Source organism: Daldinia decipiens (genome assembly GCF_022478715.1).
Source record: "Daldinia decipiens strain CBS 113046 unplaced genomic scaffold F4813scaffold_29, whole genome shotgun sequence".
Classification (NCBI taxonomy): Eukaryota; Fungi; Ascomycota; class Sordariomycetes; order Xylariales; family Hypoxylaceae; genus Daldinia; species Daldinia decipiens.
Window position 1 is genome coordinate 403,060 of NW_026054572.1, and position 22,224 is coordinate 425,283.

The following is a 22,224-nucleotide window of genomic DNA, read 5'->3' on the forward strand; positions in this document are numbered from 1 at the left end:
TAGACGGAAAATATAAGATAATAAGATTCTTCTATATGTAAAGCGCCGATAATGCCTAGCTAGCTAACTAACGAATCTAAGAGTAGGAGAGAAATAGCGCTGGAGCATGTAAATGCATAGGGAAAAGATAAGTAACATAATATCTAACCCTTCCATCCTCGTCATAAACCATTTAACTGCTCGGAACGGGACCGTGGCAGTGCTCCTTCGTGGGCTCTGGCTTTCGCTGCTTGGTGGCTCTGCCTCCAAAGCCCCATCCGATCTGGTTTGCAACATAGGTTGCTACGTGGAGCTATAAATCACAAGCAGAGGTTAGCAATTATATTCTAAAATGAAACAATTACCTTGATGATATTTATCACGTACCTCTTCAGCCCAAGTCCAGACAAGACCAGGATTCTTCTGGAACATGCGTCCAACAGCTGCGATGTCTACGGGAGTGTCGTCGGCGTCGTTACCGCCAACAAGCAGATCATTAGCTTGCTGTCCGCTCATGATAGTACCGACAGTAACCACGTATGCGTTGTCGCCAACAGCTCGCTTGATGGCCTTGGCGAACGGCGCCTGGTAACCGGGGCCTCGGGTGATCTTCTGAAGCGGGTGATTTCCGGCGCTGGAGACATCGATAACATCGACACCGTGCTGGACGAGCAGCACGGATAGGCGCACCGAGTCCTCTAATTTCCAGCTGTCGCCAGTGTAGCCCTCAACACCCTCAAGCCAGTCAGTAGCACTAAGACGTGCGAATAGAGGCATATCAGCAGGCATAACAGCGCGGAGTTCATCCGCTAGCTCAAGAATCAGACGAGCGCGGTTCTCGAAGCTGCCTCCGTACTTGTCAGTGCGGTGGTTGGTAGCGGGTGATAGGAATTGGTGAAGGAGATAACCGTGAGCACAGTGTAGCTCTAACACATCAAATCCGATCGTGATAGCACGCTTGGCAGCTGCCACGAAATCAATCTTGAGCTGCGCAATCTCCTCCAGTGTTAGCGCCTTAGGGACCACATGATTCTCGTCATAGGGGATGGCGCTCGGCGCAACCACATCGTCGGGCCAGCCGCCTACGTCGGCAGCAGCCGTAGCACCCCTGTGCAACCACGGCGCGAGGGCGGAGGCCTTGCGGCCGGCATGGGCGAGTTGGATGGCAATGTGCTGGCCTTGGGAGTGCGCGAAGTCTACCGTGCGCTTGATGCCCTCCATATGGTCGTCGAGCCAGAGTCCGGAGTCATTAGGAGTAATACGTCCGCGAGCCTGGACCGCGGTAGCTTCGATCATGGCCAAGCCCGGCTGCAGGAGTGGTTAGCAATGTATTAATTGTCAGTTTATGCACGATCAAGCAACTTACCCCGCGCTGGATGATACCGCCAAGGTGAGTTAGGTGCCAGAATGTGTGGAAGCCGTTTTCAGCCGAGTACTGGCATAACGGAGAAAGCATAATACGGTTCTGAAGAGTGAGGCCGCGGATCTTGAGGGGAGTGAAAAGCTTCGGGATGACGCTTCCATCGGGCTGGGGGTCTAGAGCGGTTCCTGCAGGAGGCTCTTGGGCCGGTGTGAAGAACGGGACGCCCTTGGCCGCCTTGTTAGGGATACTCAGGGCATTGACCTTAGTACCGTTGACAGTAGACATATTGGTGTTGGTCTGGGGGAGTTTCTTTCTATAGTGAATTATATATCGAAGAGTCAGATAGCAACGCTGGGTGGTAATGTTGAAGAACGAAGCCAAGAGGGTATAATAATGCTGAGCTGTTGATATTGAATGGTGATGCTGGGTGACAAGGAGAAGTTGTGATATCGAGCTGGAGTGCTAGCTAGGTTATATATGTTCCTGAGCTATCGCAAAACAACATACGTCCACCTTTCCACCCTCCATGCCATCGACGTTACTAAGCGCCATGGTGGTGAGCCCCTCCATAACCATCTCAGGAGAGTAAAAGGCTACCAAAAGGGGGGACTCATACTACAGTGTATGCTAGGTTCATACGGGCATTACAAAGTGCCGGCCAACATCACCAATCACAATCAAAAATTCACATTGATTTTGATGCTGTTGGTAGATATTTACCCGATAAAACTTCTCTGATGCAAAATCGCGCCTTAGGAGATAAATCGGGGACGCTAAATGACGTCGCGATGGTCTGGCCAGAACTAGGTATGGCGGAAGATTAACGACCCGTTAGCTATAGCACAAACAGAGTACGATTAGATAGCTGGACCAATTGCCCCGGTATTGTATGATCAATCACCCGATATCTTCTTTTCGCGGAGAATGCGGAGTCGATCACTAATACCTAGCAAACAAACTGGGCCAATAACCCCTGTCCTCTCGGAGAATACGGAGTCAAAATTTGGACGATTTCCCAATTAGGTAGTTTTGATGAGTAATTGCCCGCTATGCCGGACCGGGTATTAGAACTCCCATGCCGTGATTAGACGTTCGGGGCCCACTTCGGGCCGGCCCGCTGCCGGAAGTATAACAAAAGAACCTTAAACCTTAAGTCACATGATGCGCATTACTTCACATTTACTTGTTCAATTGCTTACTTAGGTATAGGAATATCTTAGGTAATACATACATCTGACTGCTTACGATAAGATATCATTTACAGGCCATTTAAGACAGGCTATCAGAAATAAGGGAACATTGGAAAGTCTTCATTGGTTCTCTCTCGTAAAGTTTTCATTTTCGATCTTAGGGAGGTTAGGTACCTAGATAGATTAGGTAGATACCTAAGGTACATGAGGGAATCCAGGGGCTAGTAAGTGCCAATACCGAATCAAGTGCCACTCTTGACCTTTTCAAGCTCAAACAAACTTAGGTAATTTTTGATAATAGAATCAATCCCATATCGCTTCAAATAACCAGCAATGAATCCACTGTAAGGGAGTATTTGAGTGTCGTAGGTATTAGAGGCTTTCGTATCTGGCCTGTTTAAGTTGGATATTAATTAGGTTAGTTATCATATTAACAAAGCTAGAATAGGATAGATAATTGCTTACCGGTAATTTATGCGGTACACTGACCAATTGGGATTTGGATATCGTCATCAACTTGGGTAGTGGCATACTGGTCCTGGAGGACTTTGGATCTACCACGAAAACCATGCCTGGTGCGGACATGATGGACCAGGAGATGAAACTTTGTGGCATTGAAACCACAAATTCCGCAGCAACGCCTATTGATGGCGTCTGCTTGTAGGAACGCCGAATTGATACGGTGTTTCTTAGATATATGGGAACTGATGTTATGGCGGGCGTTCTTCATCTCGGCGCCGCAGTTGTTGATCCCACACAAAAATTTCCCATTAGCGAGGATACGACCTTGTGCATTTGGATGGTCGATCTCATTGCCGTCAGCGTCCTATGAATGCATAGTAATTAGCCAGTCTTCTACACCATAGAATACAGCTCTTGATCATGCTGGTGAGTAAGATGAGGGCGAGGATAGCAAACCCGGTTCCAGCGTATCATCATAGCGATATAACATGCCACAAAGAGATAGCACAGTAGAAGGGGGGACGGTTGAGGGTAACAAGAGGGAAATGTCCATCATATGCTTCGTGATATGATGTTTAGGGAGAGGATGTTATGTGATTTATCATGGTAGGGTCGGGGGGGACAAAATTAGAGACAGGTTCTTTACTTACAAGGTTAGGTGCCATGGCTGTAGGTGGTAATAAGCCCTAATATATCCTTTGTATATGGTTGATAGTCGAATACCGTGAGAAGGATAGCGTTGAAGAGATAGTAGAGGTAGTAGAGGGAGTTAAGGGTAATAGAATAATGTTAGATGGATAATATTAATATAATAATTTGATGTAAGGAATATTCACCCGTGTTGTATGATGATAGTTGTTAAGTAGTGTGCCTAGAATTTTGGTAACGGTGTCGGCGAAAGGATGTGCTGCAAGGTAAGGCAAATTATGTTGATGTTGAAGATGTTGTCTGCTAGAGAAATCTCTTGGAGGGGAGGGGACGAGTTTAAATACTGCCGAGAAGGCGGTGATTTGAGCAAGTAACGCGTTAAGCGGCGGCAGGAACGACTCTACCGCGCGTACCAATGTACCAGATGACATCAAGGTACCGCACTTGTATCTAGTTAAATCTGCAAGAACGACGATGCCAATCTTAGTACCTGACGATTCTTAAGGTACTAAAACTGTTATCGTAGTCTATCGATACGTAGGGGACACTTTCACAATCATTTCAAGACCAATAAGACAACGTTAGATTACATTACTCTAGGCAAAACTACGTATTTGCTATATAGGTAGCATTCAGGCCAATAGGCTTTACAGATTATTATGAAACAAGTTTGATCCCAACCTAGATTGTCCCCTGCCGTAAACCTATTTGGGAACACCTAAGGCATCATGCTTATGGCATCCAAGTGAATAAGTCACTAGGTGCCTTCTATTAGATCTCAGGTACTAGGTACTGTAAGAACATTCAGGCATTCACTATTAATTATTCAAGGGGGGAACGGCGCTAGGGGCGTTGTTGCTGCCAATTATATCCTGTTGATTGCCGTACCTCCCAGCCGCCATGCTTTCCGGTTGCTGTACTTTCCATGCCAGCCAAAAAACATTCACCGGCATATGATTGGCCTCTCTGGGCCAGGTGGCAAGTACATTTCTTTACTAATGACCTATGACCATATATTGGCATGTCCTGCAGAGGTTTTTAAGCAGTTTCCTATGCCAATATAACATAATAAAAACATTTATCTGTAAATCAAAGCACCCTTATAGGGGCTACCCTAATGGGGGCTACCTTAAATTTTTAAACCTTTAAAATAAGTACCTTAACTTTAATTTAACGTTATTTAATTAAATTAAATTTAATTAATTTATAATTTATTATATTTTAATGACGATATAATCTTTTACTATCGACTTAACTGACAAGGCCTTATTTTTTAAATTGATATTGGAATTGCTAATTATAACTGTATTACTTAATTTTTAAGCCTTTAATTGCTTCTTTTTTTTTATAATAGCTTTAATATTTATAAATGTCGAATTTAGGTTAAGTAATACTTTATATTATTTTTACAGTTTTATATTTACTAATGCCTTTTTTAAATATTTGATGCAGGTTTTTATTATAGCTAATTTTATAATAGTTTTATCGAAGGTTTTATTAATCTTATTAAATAAAAATTTTATTATAGGTTTAATAAACGTTATATCAATTTTAAATAATTTTTTAACTAAAATATTAATATTTTATAAATTTAAAGGCGTTGTTAAAGGGATTAGGGTTATATTTTCGATAAAATTAAATTTTTTTAAGTTAGAAATAAAGTTCGAAAAAATTAGAATAATATTAGGAGCCTTCCAGAATATAAGCCGATAATTTAATAGTTTATTTCAATTTTTAAAATAAATCTCTATAGTTTTTTAGCTAATTAATATATTATATCTAGTTAAACGTTTTTTTTATATTATTTAATAAGCCGTAATAAATTCTTTTTTATTAAAATTAAAAATATAATATAATTAACATATCTTAATAAATTTATAACAATAACTTTGTTTTATTAATGAAAATATATCCATATTAATAATTTATAAAACGTGCAATAAGTGTATTGGGATAAAAATAATATAAACCTTATTTATAAAATATTCTTAAAGGAATTTTATCGTGGTATGGCTACTATGGCCGTTGAGGATTAGTAATTGTTATTACTAACAATTTAATAATTTCGTTTTTTTTAAAAAAACCTTACAAAACTATTTAAATGCAATATTATTATTAGTTTAGTTATTAAAAAATATAATAAACTTTTAACTTTTAAATTTAACGTTTTTATTGTTAGAAAATTACTATTATTATATATATTTACTTATATATATAATAAAGGAATTTAAAAATTAACTATTACCATTAACGCATTTAATAATTGACATTTAGGTTTTATTACTATAATCTTTAACCATAATACGCTTCTTATAAGCTTCGCCAATGATTATCCCGTTATCCCCAACCCCTTTTATAATCTCCATTTCGTTAGCACTATACGTATGCCTAACCAAGATATTTTTGATCTTAAAGGCCTCAAATTAGTTAAAAAAGATATTAATATTATCAACTATAGCCCCGTTAACTCGTTTATAATCAATTAAATAAACCTTAGCCAATTTAATATTAAAATAACGAAATAAAAATTGTATATATTAATATTTATTAAAAATATTAGGCCGGTAATTATAGGCTAATAATCTTTTTACAATATTTTTAAATCGATATAAAAGAAACATATAGTTAATACGGCTTAATATAACGGTTTAATTAGCTAATTCTTTTTCTTAATATTTTAATAGCTTTTAACGTTTTTTTAAATAGTTGTCTTATATTCTATAACCCAATATTCGGTTTGTAAGGTAGTGTTGAACAGGAGTTGGTATCTCCTGCAAAGTATAGCATATCACTTCAACGTTTAAATCCTCGTAAAAGGCCCTAAACAGCTAATGATAGCACTATACTCTGGAAGAACTGTAAGGATCTACTGATCGGATAGGATATATAAGATAAATACGCAAAATAGGGCCATAAGCTATAAATATGGGAAAATAACGAATATGTTTATATTAAATGCATAACTGAATGGTGATGATCGTGGCTATTTAATCAGAAGAATACGACGAATATTAGACCTTTATATGGCCTGTAACCTAAGATTACATAATAATACCCTTGCTCTTGGCGATGTGGCACCACACCAGTTCAGTGTTATGATATAAGGTGTTTTTTAAACGCTTGCCGCAAGGATGCGCTGTTAAGAACGTTGTTTATCGCTGTAACACAACGCAATTAAGCTAAGAAAGTAAGCATTTTAGAATTGTAAGAAGATAAGGATTTAAATAATAAATTTTATTTTTTAATTAACTAAAAACTAATAAAATTATATAATAATTCGTATGTGGACTTTATTGCAAACGCGTTGCGTTTTTAAGGTGGCCCCTACTAAGGTGGCCCCCGTAAAGGTGCTTTGACTTATTAAGAGCTTAGATAAATTATAATTAAGGTTGGAGAATTGGCTGTAACTATATGATTTAATAAAATGATTTTATTATTGTTTACAATATGACTGACCATCCCAAAAGCTTTTAACATGAAGAGATCACAGGCAGGAATAAAAGAAGATGAAAATGGAAAAGAATATCATAAAGTCTAAAAATACAGCGAAACCGCCGAAACCGCCGAAACCGCCAAAACTTAAGGAACAAAAGAATCTTTTATATAATTCTATTATTAATAAAAAACATGTTAATAATACATGAATTAATATTTATTCCAAGTTAAAGAGAAAAGAAAAAGTGTATATATATTCACCACGTTGTTCATTATTATAGCTTTGCTTAGACTACTGCCAAGGTATATTAATAAAACCTGAATATTTAAAACAAAAGCCATAATAGAGATAATCTCATCTTTTCATATTTTAATGGGTCGGTATTTGGTATGGCAATATACTTATTGTCCTATAAAATTGATGGATATAAAAAGAAGATGGTTGTCGTCGTTGTTGTTGTTGTCAAATAAAATGGAACCTAAGGGAGGATACTGGGCAATTTTCTGTTTAACAGATATACTGATAGAAAGGCTGATGGTATTGCTCTTAAATATCTATTATTAGGATCTATCACGTTGAGTAATGCTGTCGCATGGTCCTAGGGTCTGAGAGTATGACGGTATGCTGATTGAGGCTGAAGGATAAAGCTACCTAATAGAACCTTAGCAGAACTCCTCAAAAAGACACTCATCTGGTCATATAACTAGGAATACTCAGAGAAGTTGAATTTATGACAATTTCCCGAAGCAACTGGACAAGCGCTAAGTACCAACAGGTGATAGCTTCCAAGTAGAAGAACGCCGAGTAAAACTAGTCATCTAGTTTAGGCCAGCCTTGAGGCAGCAATGTACTTCGCAACGTTGCTGTCTCTAGTGTCGGAGTCCTGGAGTAATTTGGAAGTATACAGAAGACCGTAGATGACTCGGTTGGAGTTGGAGGGACTCCGTAACTTAACTGGGTGGCATTCTTGTTTCTAAATGCTAAATGTGATATGTTGGAGATAAATATCAACTTGTCTGGTTCACTTCTATTGGTATACTGTCATCAGAGTTGATATCATGGCAATGGAAGAGTCTTTGTATGCAACACTTACCTACATCCCGACTGTCTGAGGCTTGGCTGTGATGATCGTGTTCAACTATTGGGAACAGTATGGGTTATGCATTCTTCAAAAGAAAGGACCTATTCGGTAGGTTAGATCAAATATCCAATAAACTAGGCAGACTTGGAAATATGTGCTATAATTACCTAATGAATGCTTCTCTAAAATGTCAGGATAGGTCCTGAGGCAAGGTGGTGATATGTCAACAGCCTGATGACTTTCCTTACCTTATATTTGGTTAGAAATGGTTTCATCGCCAAAAAATATCAATCGACCTATCTAACCTGCATGTAGGTTAGGCAATTCAATGGTTACATGCGCATGTACCTAAGTACTTTAATTATTCCGGAGTTTAGCCGACTTGGGTACGTACCTTCTAGTGGGGACCTGAGCTCGACAAATTTTTTGTACCTTTTTCTTCGCAGAGCTTCAATTTTTCATCCCATCACATACGCCTAACACGATAATCTTGTATGCGCAAATCCACGCAAGGATTTATTCAACGGGCAAGATGACGCGAGTAGACTTTCTGCTGCATGAGTCCGCTGTCGGATATGCTATCTTCAAGGTTGTCCACCAGCAGGACGCTGTTGGTCTGCACCTGAAGGAGGTCCAGAAGGCTGGTCAGGACCTCTCCAAGTTTGGCAAGATGGTGCAATTGGTTAACTTTGCGCCTTGGAGGTACGGCCGACTTTGATTCTCAATGTGCCCTATGATAAATAGCTGACGCCATGATTCCTAGAAATGCTGCCGACGCGCTCGAGAACATTAATCTTATTTCGGAGGGTATACTCCCCGACTATCTCCAGTCCAATCTCGAATTGAACCTGCCCCAATCGAAGAAGAGCAAGATAATCCTTGGTGTCGCCGATAAAAACTTGGCTGGTTCTATCAAGGCTGCTTTCCCCGGCGTTGAGTGCGAGACGGGAGATACGTCTGAGGTCGTCGCCGACCTCTTAAGAGGTATCCGTCTTCACGCAGCCAAGTTGCTAAAGGGTCTCCAAGAGGGAGATGTAGAGAGAGCCCAGCTGGGTCTTGGCCATGCCTACTCGCGTGGAAAGGTCAAGTTCAACGTCCACAAGAATGACAACCATATCATCAGAGCCATTGCCACTCTAGACAACCTAGATAAGGGCATCAATCTATTCTCTCAAAAAGTACGAGAGTGGTACGGCTGGCATTTCCCTGAGCTCTTTAGCATTGTCTCCGACAACTTGACCTATTCACGCTTGGCTCTCTTTATTGGTGACAAATCTACCCTGTCGGAGGACAGGCTTCACGAGGTTGCCGCTCTGGTCAACGATGACGAAGAGAAGGCGCAGGAGATCCTTGGCAGGGCTAAGATATCCATGGGGCGAGAGCTGTCAGAAGTTGATATGAATAACATCTCCACCTTCGCCGGCAAGGTAGTTAAACTCGCCGAGTACCGAAGAACGCTCTATAGTTATTTGGTCGATAAGATGAGCACAGTTGCGCCTAATCTAGCTGCGCTCATCGGTGAAGTCGTTGCTGCTCGTCTTATTCAAAAGGCTGGTTCTCTGACAAACCTGTCCAAGTATCCGGCCTCTACGCTCCAGATTCTTGGTGCCGAGAAGGCTCTGTTCCGTGCCTTGAAGACGAAGGGTAACACCCCCAAGTTTGGTCTTATCTACCACAGCACGTATATTGGCCGAGCAAGTCAAAAGGACAAGGGTCGTATTTCGCGATATCTCGCAAACAAGTGTAGTATTGCCAGCCGAATTGACAACTTTGCTGAGCAGCCGTCAAAGAAGTTTGGAGATGCGTTAAGAAGACAAGTTGAAGACCGCTTGGAATTCTATGCTACTGGCAAAAAGCCAACTAAGAACGCAGATGCGATGGTATGTCTACCTCTTTGCTTTCCTGCTTCTCAAGTTACTAACGCACGAATAGAACCAAGCAATGGCCGATATCCTCGCCGATGGCCAGAGTCTGGCTATCGACACAGAGATGATCGATGCTCATCCCCAAGCCAATGCCGCTGCGCCTAAGAAAGAAAAGAAATCCAAGGACAAGAAGGAAAAGAAGCGCAAGCATAGCGACGTAAACGGCCTGGTGGAAGTTGAGGCAGACGGAGACAAGAAAAAGAAAAAGAAGAAGAAGCACGCGGACGAGTAAGAATATGTGCCGTCCCGCAGACGTTGAAAAGATATACAGTTGAACTAGGCATCGGTTGGGCGTTCCGGATTTGCAGGTGTTTCTCCAGGCGTGGTTGTGTATAGGGTAGGTTCATACCCATCGTTATTCTGCTGGTTTTAGTGGAACTTAGTGTCTATGAATCAACGAGTCGAGGGGAATATAGTTTGTTTCTACTGCTCATGTTTATGCTGCTAGCTGTTATGATTTGTTACTCGTAACTTGAGGTACCTTAGGTACTTATGCATATGTTCTATCAATACCTAGGCCATGATTCGATGATTTGGTAATAAGGTACTTTAATACGGAATAGTTTTACGACATCGTACTTCTTAGTTTATATCTGATCTGGCAATATTTGTAAGGCGGGCTGATTTCGATCTGTAGGACGTTGATGTTGATTAACGTGCCGAATTAATAGCCGAATTAATATAATCCTCATCAGAGTCGTATTTTCTCTCTCGCTGCCCTTCCTGACCTCCTCCCGCCAAAATCGGATAGGTTTCATAGTCTCATATCGACCTAGGATTTGATCATCACATCGCATAAGAGGACATGGATGAGCCCGACTGCACGGTACCTCCATCAGCGCGTAGAGGTATGGGTAATTATCGGTTGCCATGATATCTAGCACAAGCAATCATATGTATTTCAATGGCCAACGAACTCGAATAGGTAGTCGCAAAGTGCACAAACAATGATGAAGATCGCCCAAAACGCCTGCTAATGCCGGTGCGCTCCGTAGCCTCCCCTAGTTCCCTTCGCTTCCAAACTCTTTGGTCCATTCCGAATTACGATTGAGATCCTCTTCAGACACTGTCGGCCTTGACGACTTGATAGCTTTTACGAAGTCCTTGAAGTCTACTAGTGGTTCGAGTAGCTTCTCTGGATCTATGTCGTCCCAGGTCATCTCCTTCGCGTTAGGGTCCCCTGGCGAGCATGGTGTTACGAGTGTATCGCCGTCTTTTTGAACCTACGGATTAGATGTTAGTACCTGAGGAAACTACTCACGAAGGAATTTGTTTGATGGTTACCTCTTTGAAATGTGTGGCTTGTTGAATCTTGCGTATTGGCTGCATGAGGGCGTCTTGTACGGCAATGGTAATATCACTTCCCGAATAACCCTCAGCAAGCTTTGCTAATTCTCGATAGTCCTCGTTCTTTAGTGTGGTGGGTGTTTCTCCAATGGCTAGCTTGAACATGGTAGTTCTTGCAGCAATGTCCGGCAGACTGATATGTACTCTTCGTTGGAATCGTCTTCGAATAGCAGCGTCTAATTGCCAAGGGATGTTGGTCGCGCCTAATACCAGCACGCCCGTCGAATCATTGCCAACACCGTCCATCTGGACTAACATCTCGGTCTTAATTCTTCGGGAAGCTTCCGACTCACCTTCGCCTCGAGGACCGCAAAGGGCGTCTACTTCGTCGATAAAAATAATAGAAGGCCTATTTTCTCGCGCCATAGCGAAGAGCTGCTTGACTAACCTATGTGCCAAGAAAATGTCAGTTCATGGCTCCTCGGCTCGAAATATGGTCTTAGCAAGCGTACCTTTCACTCTCACCCATCCACTTGCTCACCAAGTCACTGCTGCTCACGCTGAAGAATGTGCTATTTGCTTCTGTAGCAACCGCTTTTGCTAAATAACTCTTACCCGTACCAGGAGGGCCGTAGAGCAAAATACCCTTCCACGGCTTGCGTTTCCCTTGGAATAGATTAGGAAACTTAATGGGAAGTAATACAGCCTCTTTGAGTGCTTCCTTTGCGCCGTCCAGTCCAGCAACATCGTCCCATTTGACATTCGGTCGGTCTTGTAGAATAGCACCAGCGAGAGCATTCCGTAGCTTCTTATTATCCTCGTCGACGCCCTCTTCGCCGTTCTGCTTTCCCTTGCCCGTCCCGCCTGTCGACGAGCCGTTAGCACCGACCAGGCCAGGCTTCTTACGCTTCGCATCGGCATCGGCGAGGTGAGCTTTCAACTTCTCGGCGCGGTCCATGTATTCGCCCGTCTTCTGGCGGATCATCTCCTTGGACTTGGGGTTTTTCTCCCATTTTAAAGCCAACATGAACAACTCGAGGGATTGGTAGTAGAGTTGGTAGGCCTTTTCGTATTCGGCTTCCTTGTCGGCGGTCACAGCGCGATGCACCGTGTCGATCGCTCGACTGAGAAAATCGGTGTTGGACATTCTCGAGCCCGTGTGTTTATAACCGATGCGAATTGAGGTATATGGCAGGTGGAGAGGAGCAGGAAGCAAATGTGTCGAGCTGGTGGAGATGTTGTAGTGTAAGTTATTTTGTTGTTGGGTTTTAAACTTCGGCGCTGGACTGAACTGGGCTGGAATTGCAACTACAAACTACGAATTACGATGCAATCAAGAAGGTCCGCTCACTCTCGTCTAACAAAAGACCGGTGGTAGGAGGTACCTTTGGGTGGCAAGTAAGATGTGTGGAGTAAGAGGTACTCAATACAAGTCCCCCCTTCAATGATAGTAATAGGCAAGGTTTAGATAATATCTTATCTTAGAGGGGTTATAATATTATTGATTGGTTGGCATGACTACCACTTAAGCCACAACCCTACAGCAGCCACAGGTAGCATTGAAAGAAGAGGTAGCATCAAACTTGAGTTTGCCAGCGCCGGTCTTTACAAGAGCTAAGAGGTCCAAGTCACACTCGATTCACTAAATTTACAAATCTACAGTTTTGAATTTGTGCATAACTATCTCCAAAGCAAAGGGTATTCTTACCAATTGAAAGCTCGACATCGGTATACAGCGTTATATTATCGAGACCCAGGATTGCACCAGCACAATAAAGCCTCTAGCAGCAGGCTCTAAGACAGACAGACCATGGCCGAAGTTCAAGCACGTCTTCAGAGTCTCTCTGAAGAATTCACCAAGCTACAGCAGGAGTTACAAACCGCTGTGCAGTCGAGGCAAAAGCTCGAGGCTCAGAAGCAAGAGAACACAAATGTGCAGAAAGTCAGTTTAGGGCGATACCATATCACGCATAGCTTGTGACCAAAGGACTTATAGGAGACAGGAATTTGAACGTCTTAAGGATGGCGAGAACATCTACAAACTAGCTGGCCCAGTATTATTGAAGCAAGATAAAATCGAGGCCGAGACCACAGTCAACGGACGCTTGGAATTTATTAGCAAGGAGCTGTAAGTTTTATTTTAAATTTTGAACTGTCTCACCTGTAGCTTTTCATGAGCTAAGATTACCTCTATAGTGAAAGGACAGAAGACCAGATCAAGGAGTTACAAGAGAAAATCGAAAAGAAAAAGGGAGAGATCATCCAAGCCCAAGCAGGACTACAAGCGGGAGGTGGCGCACCAGGGAAAGTAGCAGCAAAGGGCTAAGACACGATGAAAGAATTCTAGTTCGCAAGAGAGTCAAAGAGTTAAGATTCTCATAAGGAGTGAATGAAAATTTAATATGGTTAAAAGATTATCACGTTCATCTATTATAACTCTGGAGTTGTTCAGATATATATGTTAACTATCGATTTAAAATACCTCTAAGCAACATATAAGGTTGATCTTCAAATATACCTAGGTACCACATGGATTATCAAGCCACAGGAAAAGCTATGAATTCCAAGTACATAGCTGCCTATACGATAGGTTAACACATGACGTAATAGGCGTGCCTTTTGAGCACTGCATAATGTAGGTACCTACCTAGGTTAGGTTAGAGGAAATATAATTGCGACTTATCTCCAGATTGCCCCGCCATTCCGGTACGACCCCGCCTACACTCTTTTGCCGTGCCTGCCATACATCCTTGATACCTACCTACCTTGATACCTAAAATTAATTCTAGCGCTTAGTAGCGGGAAGGGTCACAAGGGTTTACAAGCCGCCTCTCCCTTCAACATCAACATTCTTTTTCCCCGTCGCAAACCAACACGCAAGCTTAATACTAGGCAGCCAGAAAGAAGAGCTCCTCTCATATACTACGTCGAGACATAACAAATACTTATCCACTAAATCGAATGAAGCTCTATCTGCTATATTATTTACTCCCTGGGGTATAGCCTGCTGCGCAGCAGTGTAGATGATGCGAAGATGGCCCCGACTAATCCCACGTTCCCGTCTGCCAACCGCCCACTAGCTATCAAGGAGATAGTTGGCGAGGCAGAGGGATTCAAATGGGATCCTGCTATACCGCTGAAGTTTTGGCTGCGCACTGCCAACACACTATTCCTAGAGGTAAATAGCATCACGTATGGCCTATCTCGTTCGATATAGTGCTGACTTTGGATCTTTCTTAGGGTAGAAGCTATCTGAGTGATGGCAATTTCGCTCAAGCCTACCTCATCTATATGCGATATTTAGATCTCGTTACGAAGAGACTGCCTAGACATCCCGGCGCTAGAGCTCCCGAGGAAAAAAGGGCTCTCAACGAATTATACAAATCCCTTGGGGATGTCATGTCCAATCTCGAGAGGATTAAACCAATTATCGAGCAGGATTATAATGTGTGGCAGGCACAGTCTAAGAAACAGGGCCGCCAAAAGCAGGAGGCTAATCATCTCAAGTCTAAGTCGCCATTGTCCTACGAAGAGCGCGCATCCCGAGACCCTGCCTTATCTTCCACACATCGATTGCTCAATGCCGGTGACTATCAGGATCTCGCAGTTGAGTTGGCCGAGAGGGAGTTCCGCCGTAGGGATACAAATAGGGGGGCGACTAGAAAGACCGGTGTATCGCGTGAGGAAGATACACGCGGTGCGGGCTTCTGGAACAACTGGACGACTGAGCTAGCTGACAAACAAGCTGAAGATGAAGAACTTTTCCGAAGGCAGATGGAGTCAATGAGAAAGACGTTAGATGGAGATGAGAGTGGCTACACGAACAACATTCCACGAAAACACTCGCGCCCTTCATCAATAGCGAGTCCCTCAACAAGCTATCGATACCCATCTATCTCCCCATCTCAGCCTATTCAATACGAGGCCGAGCACGCCCATGCCAGAAAACCATCAACTCCTCAACCTCTCCGACCACCCAAAGAAGAGATCTTTCGCCGGTCTGAAACTAGTCCGAGTCATACTTCTGCACCGGAGCCCCCTGCTAAGGTACATTCATCCCCCGAAAGGACGCTCCCAACTCCCGAGACATCTCAAGAACTCCCTACCCTCCCGCCTAAGATACGTGAAGAGTCTACTGCGCCCCAGAAGGAACAGCAACGCCTTACATTTAAACCGGCGGCCTACCTCGAAAGTGGCGAACCACTCCGATCCGTCTTCTTACCTAGTCAATTACGCAACCGATTTTTGTCAATCGCTGCGGAAAACACTCGGCGTGGCCTCGAGATGTGCGGTATCCTCTGCGGAACTGCTGTTAAGAACGCCTTATTCGTGCGTTGTCTATTGATCCCCGAACAAACCAGCACCTCGGACACGTGCGAGACGGAAAACGAAAACACCATGCTAGAGTACTGTATGGATAACGACCTAATAATATTAGGTTGGATTCACACGCACCCAACCCAAACCTGCTTCATGAGTTCTAGGGACCTGCATACCCAATCTGGCTATCAGATTATGATGCCGGAGAGTATAGCTATCGTCTGTGCTCCGAGCTTTGAGCCTTCGTAAGTTCTCCTCTTTCACTGCCCATGCCTTTTTTATTCATCCGTGGCACATGTGATTGCTAACACGTTATTTATAGTTATGGCATATTCCGCCTCACCAAGCCTCCTGGTTTAGACTACATCCTTGGTTGCACACAGACCAGCACTTTCCATCCACACGCTATGGATAACCTCTACACGAAGGCGCAGTCTCCACCGGGTCACGTTTACGAGACTGACAAGCTAGAGTTCAACGTGCATGATCTTCGGCCGGGCGCCCGCAACAGCACCGTGCAGCACAAGAACTTTTAGGACATGATGTCTAATGGGATGGGTTGTGGCGTGCACGCATGCGCTCGGCTCGTATGTGCCCTCTGCCCGTGGGGAGTGAACCGGTGTCTGGATCGGCCGGAATCCAATCACAGCTGCAGCAGAGTTAAAGAGGATTGATTGGCATAGTTTTTTTTTTTTTTTCGGTTGATAATATCTGGATTGTTGCCACCTGATCAGCGCAACATAGGACAGGCTCAGTACTGCATAGCATGGGCGTTACGGAGACTTGTTAGTTTGGTTTTTATTTTGTCTCTTTTCCGAGTACCTCTAGGAAAGATCCATCGAAACAGGACTCGACAAGCTTCACGGGTTCATTTCAAGCATGTACTGTACAAAGGTTAGGTAGAAAGACGAAACCAGGCGGGACAGGAGAAATAAAGTAATGAGACTGCGGTTTGATCGAGCACGACTGATGTGTGTATAAAATAAAAAGCTAAACTACTGTTTCCCCATCCCTCCCCGGACACCTCCCTCCCTCGCATAATCCAGCTAAACTCGAAAATGACTATTCTTTGCAGAATTTGGAGTTTTTGTTTCGGCCGTGTTGGTTCGGCGGACGCGTGCAACTCCCTCTAACCTAGATAGATAGGTACCTAATTTGGTAAATGGTATGAAATCAAAACAAGACCGTTATAACTCTCACTCTCTCTGGATGATGTTGTTGTGGTAATTGTGGTTTGTGCCGCATTTCCCTGTGCCCTAGTATTCTTACAGATGAATGGTAGTAGATGAAACGACAGTAATGGTAATAACGCCAGCCAGCCAAAAATGTTTGATGGTTTATTTGTTTGCTTGTTTGTAAGTCCCCGCGCTGAGCCTCAATCTTGGAGGACGTGGTATTTGATGTGTTTGTGTTTGTGTCCGTTATATATATTTTCCATATATGCATGCATGACTATTCGAAAGTTTCCCGTTTCGTTTCGTTTCGTTTCGTTTCTTTCCCTGCCTGCGGGCCTTTGCGTGCCTTCGTGTCTGTGTCGCGTGTGGTCTCGTATCATCAAATCAAACCGAGTCGGTAGTTTAGGCAAGTGCCTAACTAGCTAACTAATATGCGTCGTAGGTGTAGTGTCGATACCCCTCGTTCGTGAAGGGATCATCTAGTCATACGACGCGCTGCTGGCGCGGCCGAGACCAGCTCTTACGCCAGACCGGGATGCCGATGACGCTGTGCCAGCGCTTGGTCGACACGTTCGGGTTGGTAGAGCTGGGGATGTTGGTCTTGGACACGTTCTTGGAAGCATCCTTGAGAACCGATTTGTCGGAGCTGGCGCGCGTGGAGCTACTTGCTGTGTTTGAGGTCTCGGGTGCGGGAGTGGCCTTCGCGGCTTCAGTTGTCGTGGCCTCGGTTGCGGGCTCAGCAGCTCCGGCTGGTTCTTCGGCTCCGTTCGTTTCTGGGGCCTTGTCGGTTACGTCGAGCTCGCTAGCTCCGTCGGTCTTGCTCGCTTCGGCTTCATTTGATGCTTCGGCCTCGGTTGCCGTCTCGGGAGCCTCGATGGCCTCGGGCTCAACTGCCTCGGGTTCTTCCACTACAACCACAGGGGGGTCTTCTGGCTTAAGTTCTAGAGTCTGGGCACGCTGCTTCAGGCTCTCCATCTCTAGGAGCGTGTTTTGCCATTCCTCGATAGTTTCGCCTTGTAGTTGCTTGAAAACCCTGTACATTAACATGTTAGTTATGTGTAGCGAAATTGAATTATGAATGAATGAAATGCGTACTTCTTCATGGTGGCGAATAGGGAAAGGTCAGCGAGGAGGGTCAAGTTTTGCTTCTCGAGCCAGGCCGTGAGTCCCTTCTTCCACACATCGATCTCGGGGTTGAAAGAAGCGCTGAGGAATTCAGCAGCGGCAGCAGTCTGCTCCGTAGCAATTAGGTTGCGGAGAGCCTCGGAGACAAAGCTTCCCAGCTTGGCCTCTTGGATCTGGCTTCGAGCGTGGGGATCTTCGATCGCATTGACGATCTGGTCCTCGACGAAAACATCGGCAGTGTTGCTGAGTACAGCCCCGAGGACTGTTCCGATAATTGGGCTTTCACAGGCGCGTCCGATGAAAGCGCCAATAGCAATACCAATTGTGAAGGATGCCGAATTTGTGCTAGTTGCTATTTCATAATAGCACTGGTTCTAAATACTCAACATGGGTTAGCAACTTATCTGGGTGAATAGGGATTAGGTGAATTGACTGACCTCAGTTCGGCTCTCATCGTAAGAACGATGTAAACCGGCGACGGCGGGTCCGAAGACTGGGACTTGTTCAGCGATAGCGCTCGTCCAATGTTCTCTCTCGATGGAGTCGGCACTGGAAAGAAATGGTAAGCTACCTATACTAGACTTGAACTCATAACACAGGCTTAAATACGTGGAGGGGAGCGGAGCCAGGACGAGACGGGCAAAGGCCTGTAATACATAGTGACAAACATACGGCTTGGAAAAGCTTAGGCGTCCCTTCCGGTTCACGACGCAGGCGCTGAGGTCTACCTCGGCCGGGTGATGGACACCTTCGTAGTCCTGGAGTTCGCCAATGAGTCTGAGGCTATTCGAGTCCCGCTTGAGGCTAAAGTTGCGACCAGATCGCGAGTAATGTTTCTCGTCGACCTCGAACTTGCCGCCGATGTTGCCGTAGTACTCGTCGAGATCGATCTCCGACGTGTGGAACTTGCCATCCCTGCCGACGACCAGGCCCCGCAGGATGGCGTTATCGAGCGTCAAGCCCGCGGTGTAGAGTAGAAGGGAATCGCCGCTACGGAGGAATTAGTTAATTGTTTTTGATATTCGTCATAATAACTCCGAGTGTTACATTAGTTAGTGGGCTAAATTAAAAAATAAAAATGAAAATAAAAACATACAGATTCTGGAACTCGAGGATGCCGTCCCGATTCCTGACGAACAGATCTAGATTGATGCACGACTCCTCGGCATATGCGCCAGATATAGTTCGCAGTCGAGCATACAGGTATGGGCCGCGAAGGTGGACCGACCATTCCTGAGCGGAATTGAGCCAACGGTCCATGGTGATATCGAAGGTGCCATTATTGTTGCCAATGTGTTCGTTGAGGTTGAGTCTGGAGAAGGTCCAAGAGCCATCTTCAGGTTTTCGCACCGAGGCCACGAGCCACGAGCCGCGAAGCTCGATTTGCTTCGAAGTCAGCGAGAAAGCCATTGTGAGCTCTCTATTCTTCTTCTTCTTCTTCTTCTATTCGGTGTTAGTCTGTATATCTGAATATAGACCGTCTATATAGAAGAAGCAGAAGAAAGTACCAGTCGGAAATGATGAACTGGGTCTTATTCTTCTTGTTAAAACTTTACCTTTTGATCTTTGACGTATGTTTGAGTCTACTAAATCCCAATTCCTCTAATATCGCCATGACAGGACCAGACATATTATTATACCTTGATCTGGCTCCATATAATTTCTCCAGGGCCCATACACGATGTATTTTTCCTTTTCTTTTTTTCCTTTCATAATTTTCCTTCCGCTATGCCAGCCATGTGTCTACTCTTCCCGCCACCTCACAGCGATGAGCTGTAACACCTGCATGGAGCACATCCTATCTCGTCTTCTCATTGGCTGCTTCATTGCATTGACATGCTCTTGTCTAACGGGTCTTTCCCGCCGACACATGGCCGCACGGTGTTTCGAGCCCGAAACGCAAAAGCATCGTTGTCGAGTTGGCAGCCGTCAAAACCAATAGGCGGGTCTTGGACCAAATGGCCACGAATGCTTCGAGTTAGGTTCGCGATGTGGCACGAGCAGAGGCGAAGCCGCGACTGGGAAAAAGAGGGAGAGTGGATAAGAATAACTAGGGATCATTAGGGGATCACATGGGTTGATGCATATGGAACGCATACGATTGGGGGGGAAAGATCGTATCATTATTCTTTTCCTGTTATCGTTACTACATATGTTAGTATACTTACACTATCGACTTACCGCCTCAACCCAACCTCTCCCTCTCTACTATTTGTGCATATCATGCATATCTTATCCAATCCATTCTCCACCACCATCGTACAATTGATGAAGTAAAAATCAAGTCAGACTACCTACCCAAGACAAATCTTAAAAACAGCTGGTTCGATTTGCGTAATCTGATCATCTCTTCCTTTATGTAGTTAATATTTTAAATCCGGCAAGCCTATGTTGCAATTCGGAGTAATCTACCTTCTCTCCGACCCGCTCAGTTGATACAGAGCGCATCAATTGGATTCCTGATAACTTCTTCTAATCCAAGCAGGAGGGATATGTACCATGGATATGTACCATGTATTGTACCATGATCTGGCTCACCGTATGATAAGTCCTTACAGGCCCCCCCGGTATGTTCAAACCGTGCATACCGCGTCTCGCCTACTGTTGAGAGGCTGGCCTGACTGGCTTCGTCGCCAGCTCAGCAAGGCGATTGGGCTTCTACTACCCTGGCTGCGGTCCCTGCATCGAGAATCCACCTCTCCGCAAGCCCCATCGTTCAAACGTAACAAATCTCCACTAACACTAGGCATCCATTCTTCCTTCGAGATTCGACTAAACCCATTCTCTCTCGTTCATTTTCCCCATAGCCTTGACGTCTCTTATCCCACTATCGATGCCATCGTGACAGTGATTGACCAACACTAGCTCATCAGCTTAGTATCGTGTCCCACCAAGGCCCTCTTCACATGCTTTCATTCGCACTGCGCCCCAGAAAGCACATCATGACCAGCCCTGCTAAGAGCCGGAGTTGGGACTCGGATCTGGTCGCCACCCTTGGGAGCCTGTGTGAAGCGCTTCTTGGTCCGCGGGCCCGCCGCCGATCTCGGTGAGGATTGGGCGAGCGGTTGCTGCTCCTCCGTTATATACGAATCACAGCTTCGCTGGCGATGGTAGTCGCCAGACGTGGGGCGCAGTATGCGTCATGTACACAAAGGAAGTGCTGCTTCTGCTTCATGTATAAGCAAGTTGGTTGCCGCTCGAACCGCGGTTCCTTACGGCCCAGCCTCTGTCACCTTGCGCACCGACTCGGGCACCGCAATTACATCCCCGGTGACATGGATAGAGGTCAAGTGAGCGGACTTCCGGGTGAGTCATCGGGTAGAACCCGACTCTCGGAGGTCATATCGGTATAAAAAATACCGTAAGTAGTACCGTGAGTAATACCGCACCGGGTTGTAAACCGGACGTTCCCGTGACTTGCTCATATCTTACGAGACCATGCTATCACAAAAGTCGGTTTACAGGCCGTATACAGGCAGAAACCATTCTGGCTATTGGTGACAAGAGAGTATCTATCAAGAGGTCACATTGAACGATCTGAGGAATGTATGCTAAGAAAGCAGCTAGAAAAGTAAGGAGACGAAAAGGGAACTATACCTGCCCATCGCTCTGAGTGCCTTCTTCTTTCATCGACAAGAATGAGGCGAATTTTTTATTTTTTTTATAACTTTGGTTGAGACTACGATAGTTCTGCATTTGGTGAAGTGTCTGGAACATCCAGTGTTGAACATGTGAGACTGGCGAGATTCAGAGTTGGGCAGCATTGCCTTAGTGGTTATTTAGTTGTCTTTTGTGGTTCGCCTCATTCTGCTGTAGCAAACTCGGTGACTAACTTAACCTTAAAAAGGTAAAGGTAGGAAAAGGTGTAACTACATACCTAAGTATTCGTGTATACTTATATAGTGCGTATATACAGTATCAAGATTGGTCTATACTGTATCTAGCTAAGTCAGGTTCGGATCTAGCAGATCATTGAAACTAGACCTATGTAGGTACCTAGGTTAGGCATGTATCATCCGGGATTCAGCCCTACCCCACCGTTCACACCGAAAAAGGAACCGGCCAATCAAAATTCATATATGAATATATTAAACACTGCTGTGTCCTAGATTTTAATACTTTTGCTTTCAACGTCATTTTTACAAATTATGCCTAGCCATGCTATTGGATGAGAGTATGCTATCGTATATACATAGTAGAATGGCTGAGGAACAAAGACACGGCTGTGGCGCT

At 44.4% G+C, this 22,224-nt stretch overlaps 8 protein-coding genes across 8 annotated transcripts; 4 read left to right on the forward strand and 4 right to left on the reverse strand.

The window, feature by feature from the left end:
• Positions 1 to 11: 11 nt before the first annotated feature.
• Positions 12 to 2,205, reverse strand: F4813DRAFT_367370 (NADPH dehydrogenase). Its single transcript, XM_049244161.1, has 3 exons — positions 1,346 to 2,205; positions 367 to 1,287; positions 12 to 292 (listed from the first exon to the last, which is right to left on the reverse strand). Exons 1-3 carry the CDS (start codon positions 1,625 to 1,627, stop codon positions 173 to 175), a joined length of 1,323 nt encoding a protein of 440 aa, XP_049097521.1. The 5' UTR covers positions 1,628 to 2,205; the 3' UTR covers positions 12 to 172.
• A 799-nt stretch (positions 2,206 to 3,004) lies between these two features.
• On the reverse strand, positions 3,005 to 3,659 carry F4813DRAFT_391692 (uncharacterized protein; the record flags this gene model as incomplete). Its single annotated transcript, XM_049247190.1, has 2 exons — positions 3,005 to 3,358; positions 3,645 to 3,659. 2 exons carry the CDS (start codon positions 3,657 to 3,659, stop codon positions 3,005 to 3,007), a joined length of 369 nt encoding a protein of 122 aa, XP_049097522.1.
• A 5,032-nt stretch (positions 3,660 to 8,691) lies between these two features.
• F4813DRAFT_382049 (Nop domain-containing protein) lies at positions 8,692 to 10,316 on the forward strand (the record flags this gene model as incomplete). Its single annotated transcript, XM_049245751.1, has 3 exons — positions 8,692 to 8,861; positions 8,923 to 10,039; positions 10,092 to 10,316. The coding sequence occupies 3 exons, from the start codon at positions 8,692 to 8,694 to the stop codon at positions 10,314 to 10,316; spliced, it is 1,512 nt and encodes a 503-aa protein (XP_049097523.1).
• Positions 10,317 to 10,637: 321 nt separating this feature from the next.
• F4813DRAFT_162468 (vacuolar protein sorting-associated protein VPS4) lies at positions 10,638 to 12,605 on the reverse strand. Its single transcript, XM_049239103.1, has 3 exons — positions 11,884 to 12,605; positions 11,369 to 11,819; positions 10,638 to 11,307 (listed from the first exon to the last, which is right to left on the reverse strand). The coding sequence occupies exons 1-3, from the start codon at positions 12,516 to 12,518 to the stop codon at positions 11,086 to 11,088; spliced, it is 1,308 nt and encodes a 435-aa protein (XP_049097524.1). The 5' UTR covers positions 12,519 to 12,605; the 3' UTR covers positions 10,638 to 11,085.
• A 494-nt stretch (positions 12,606 to 13,099) lies between these two features.
• F4813DRAFT_162492 (Prefoldin beta-like protein) lies at positions 13,100 to 14,051 on the forward strand. Its single transcript, XM_049239104.1, has 3 exons — positions 13,100 to 13,313; positions 13,375 to 13,499; positions 13,568 to 14,051. Exons 1-3 carry the CDS (start codon positions 13,182 to 13,184, stop codon positions 13,695 to 13,697), a joined length of 387 nt encoding a protein of 128 aa, XP_049097525.1. The 5' UTR covers positions 13,100 to 13,181; the 3' UTR covers positions 13,698 to 14,051.
• On the forward strand, positions 13,993 to 16,654 carry F4813DRAFT_367372 (uncharacterized protein). The gene is made up of 3 exons (XM_049244162.1): positions 13,993 to 14,549; positions 14,612 to 15,936; positions 16,014 to 16,654. Exons 1-3 carry the CDS (start codon positions 14,406 to 14,408, stop codon positions 16,225 to 16,227), a joined length of 1,683 nt encoding a protein of 560 aa, XP_049097526.1. The 5' UTR covers positions 13,993 to 14,405; the 3' UTR covers positions 16,228 to 16,654.
• On the reverse strand, positions 16,655 to 19,436 carry F4813DRAFT_367373 (CNVH-domain-containing protein). The gene is made up of 5 exons (XM_049244163.1): positions 19,088 to 19,436; positions 18,664 to 18,981; positions 18,429 to 18,540; positions 17,962 to 18,365; positions 16,655 to 17,899 (listed from the first exon to the last, which is right to left on the reverse strand). Exons 1-5 carry the CDS (start codon positions 19,399 to 19,401, stop codon positions 17,350 to 17,352), a joined length of 1,698 nt encoding a protein of 565 aa, XP_049097527.1. The 5' UTR covers positions 19,402 to 19,436; the 3' UTR covers positions 16,655 to 17,349.
• Positions 19,414 to 20,014, forward strand: F4813DRAFT_367375 (uncharacterized protein). Its single transcript, XM_049244164.1, has 2 exons — positions 19,414 to 19,434; positions 19,548 to 20,014. Exon 2 carries the CDS (start codon positions 19,673 to 19,675, stop codon positions 19,931 to 19,933), a length of 261 nt encoding a protein of 86 aa, XP_049097528.1. The 5' UTR covers positions 19,414 to 19,434; positions 19,548 to 19,672; the 3' UTR covers positions 19,934 to 20,014.
• The last annotated feature ends 2,210 nt before the right edge of the window (positions 20,015 to 22,224 follow it).

Bases quoted from the DNA above. Each gene is read 5' to 3' on its own strand.
- F4813DRAFT_367370 (XM_049244161.1), bottom strand. From the start codon at position 1,627: ATGTCTACTGTCAACGGTACTAAGGTCAATGCCCTGAGTATCCCTAAC. The intron at 1,288-1,345 runs GTAAGTTGCTTG...CCACTCCTGCAG, and splicing joins GCGGTATCATCCAGCGCGGG to CCGGGCTTGGCCATGATCGA. The intron at 293-366 runs GTACGTGATAAA...TGTGATTTATAG, and splicing joins TCTGGACTTGGGCTGAAGAG to CTCCACGTAGCAACCTATGT.
- F4813DRAFT_162468 (XM_049239103.1), bottom strand. From the start codon at position 12,518: ATGTCCAACACCGATTTTCTCAGTCGAGCGATCGACACGGTGCATCGC. The intron at 11,820-11,883 runs GTACGCTTGCTA...CTTGGCACATAG, and splicing joins TGGATGGGTGAGAGTGAAAG to GTTAGTCAAGCAGCTCTTCG. The intron at 11,308-11,368 runs GTAACCATCAAA...TCTAATCCGTAG, and splicing joins AAGCCACACATTTCAAAGAG to GTTCAAAAAGACGGCGATAC.
- F4813DRAFT_162492 (XM_049239104.1), top strand. From the start codon at position 13,182: ATGGCCGAAGTTCAAGCACGTCTTCAGAGTCTCTCTGAAGAATTCACC. The intron at 13,314-13,374 runs GTCAGTTTAGGG...TATAGGAGACAG, and splicing joins AGAACACAAATGTGCAGAAA to GAATTTGAACGTCTTAAGGA. The intron at 13,500-13,567 runs GTAAGTTTTATT...TTACCTCTATAG, and splicing joins GAATTTATTAGCAAGGAGCT to TGAAAGGACAGAAGACCAGA.
- F4813DRAFT_367372 (XM_049244162.1), top strand. From the start codon at position 14,406: ATGGCCCCGACTAATCCCACGTTCCCGTCTGCCAACCGCCCACTAGCT. The intron at 14,550-14,611 runs GTAAATAGCATC...GATCTTTCTTAG, and splicing joins CCAACACACTATTCCTAGAG to GGTAGAAGCTATCTGAGTGA. The intron at 15,937-16,013 runs GTAAGTTCTCCT...CGTTATTTATAG, and splicing joins GCTCCGAGCTTTGAGCCTTC to TTATGGCATATTCCGCCTCA.
- F4813DRAFT_367373 (XM_049244163.1), bottom strand. From the start codon at position 19,401: ATGGCTTTCTCGCTGACTTCGAAGCAAATCGAGCTTCGCGGCTCGTGG. The intron at 18,541-18,663 runs GTATGTTTGTCA...ATTTCTTTCCAG, and splicing joins CGCCTAAGCTTTTCCAAGCC to TGCCGACTCCATCGAGAGAG. The intron at 18,366-18,428 runs GTCAGTCAATTC...TTGAGTATTTAG, and splicing joins ACGATGAGAGCCGAACTGAG to AACCAGTGCTATTATGAAAT.
- F4813DRAFT_367375 (XM_049244164.1), top strand. From the start codon at position 19,673: ATGTATTTTTCCTTTTCTTTTTTTCCTTTCATAATTTTCCTTCCGCTA.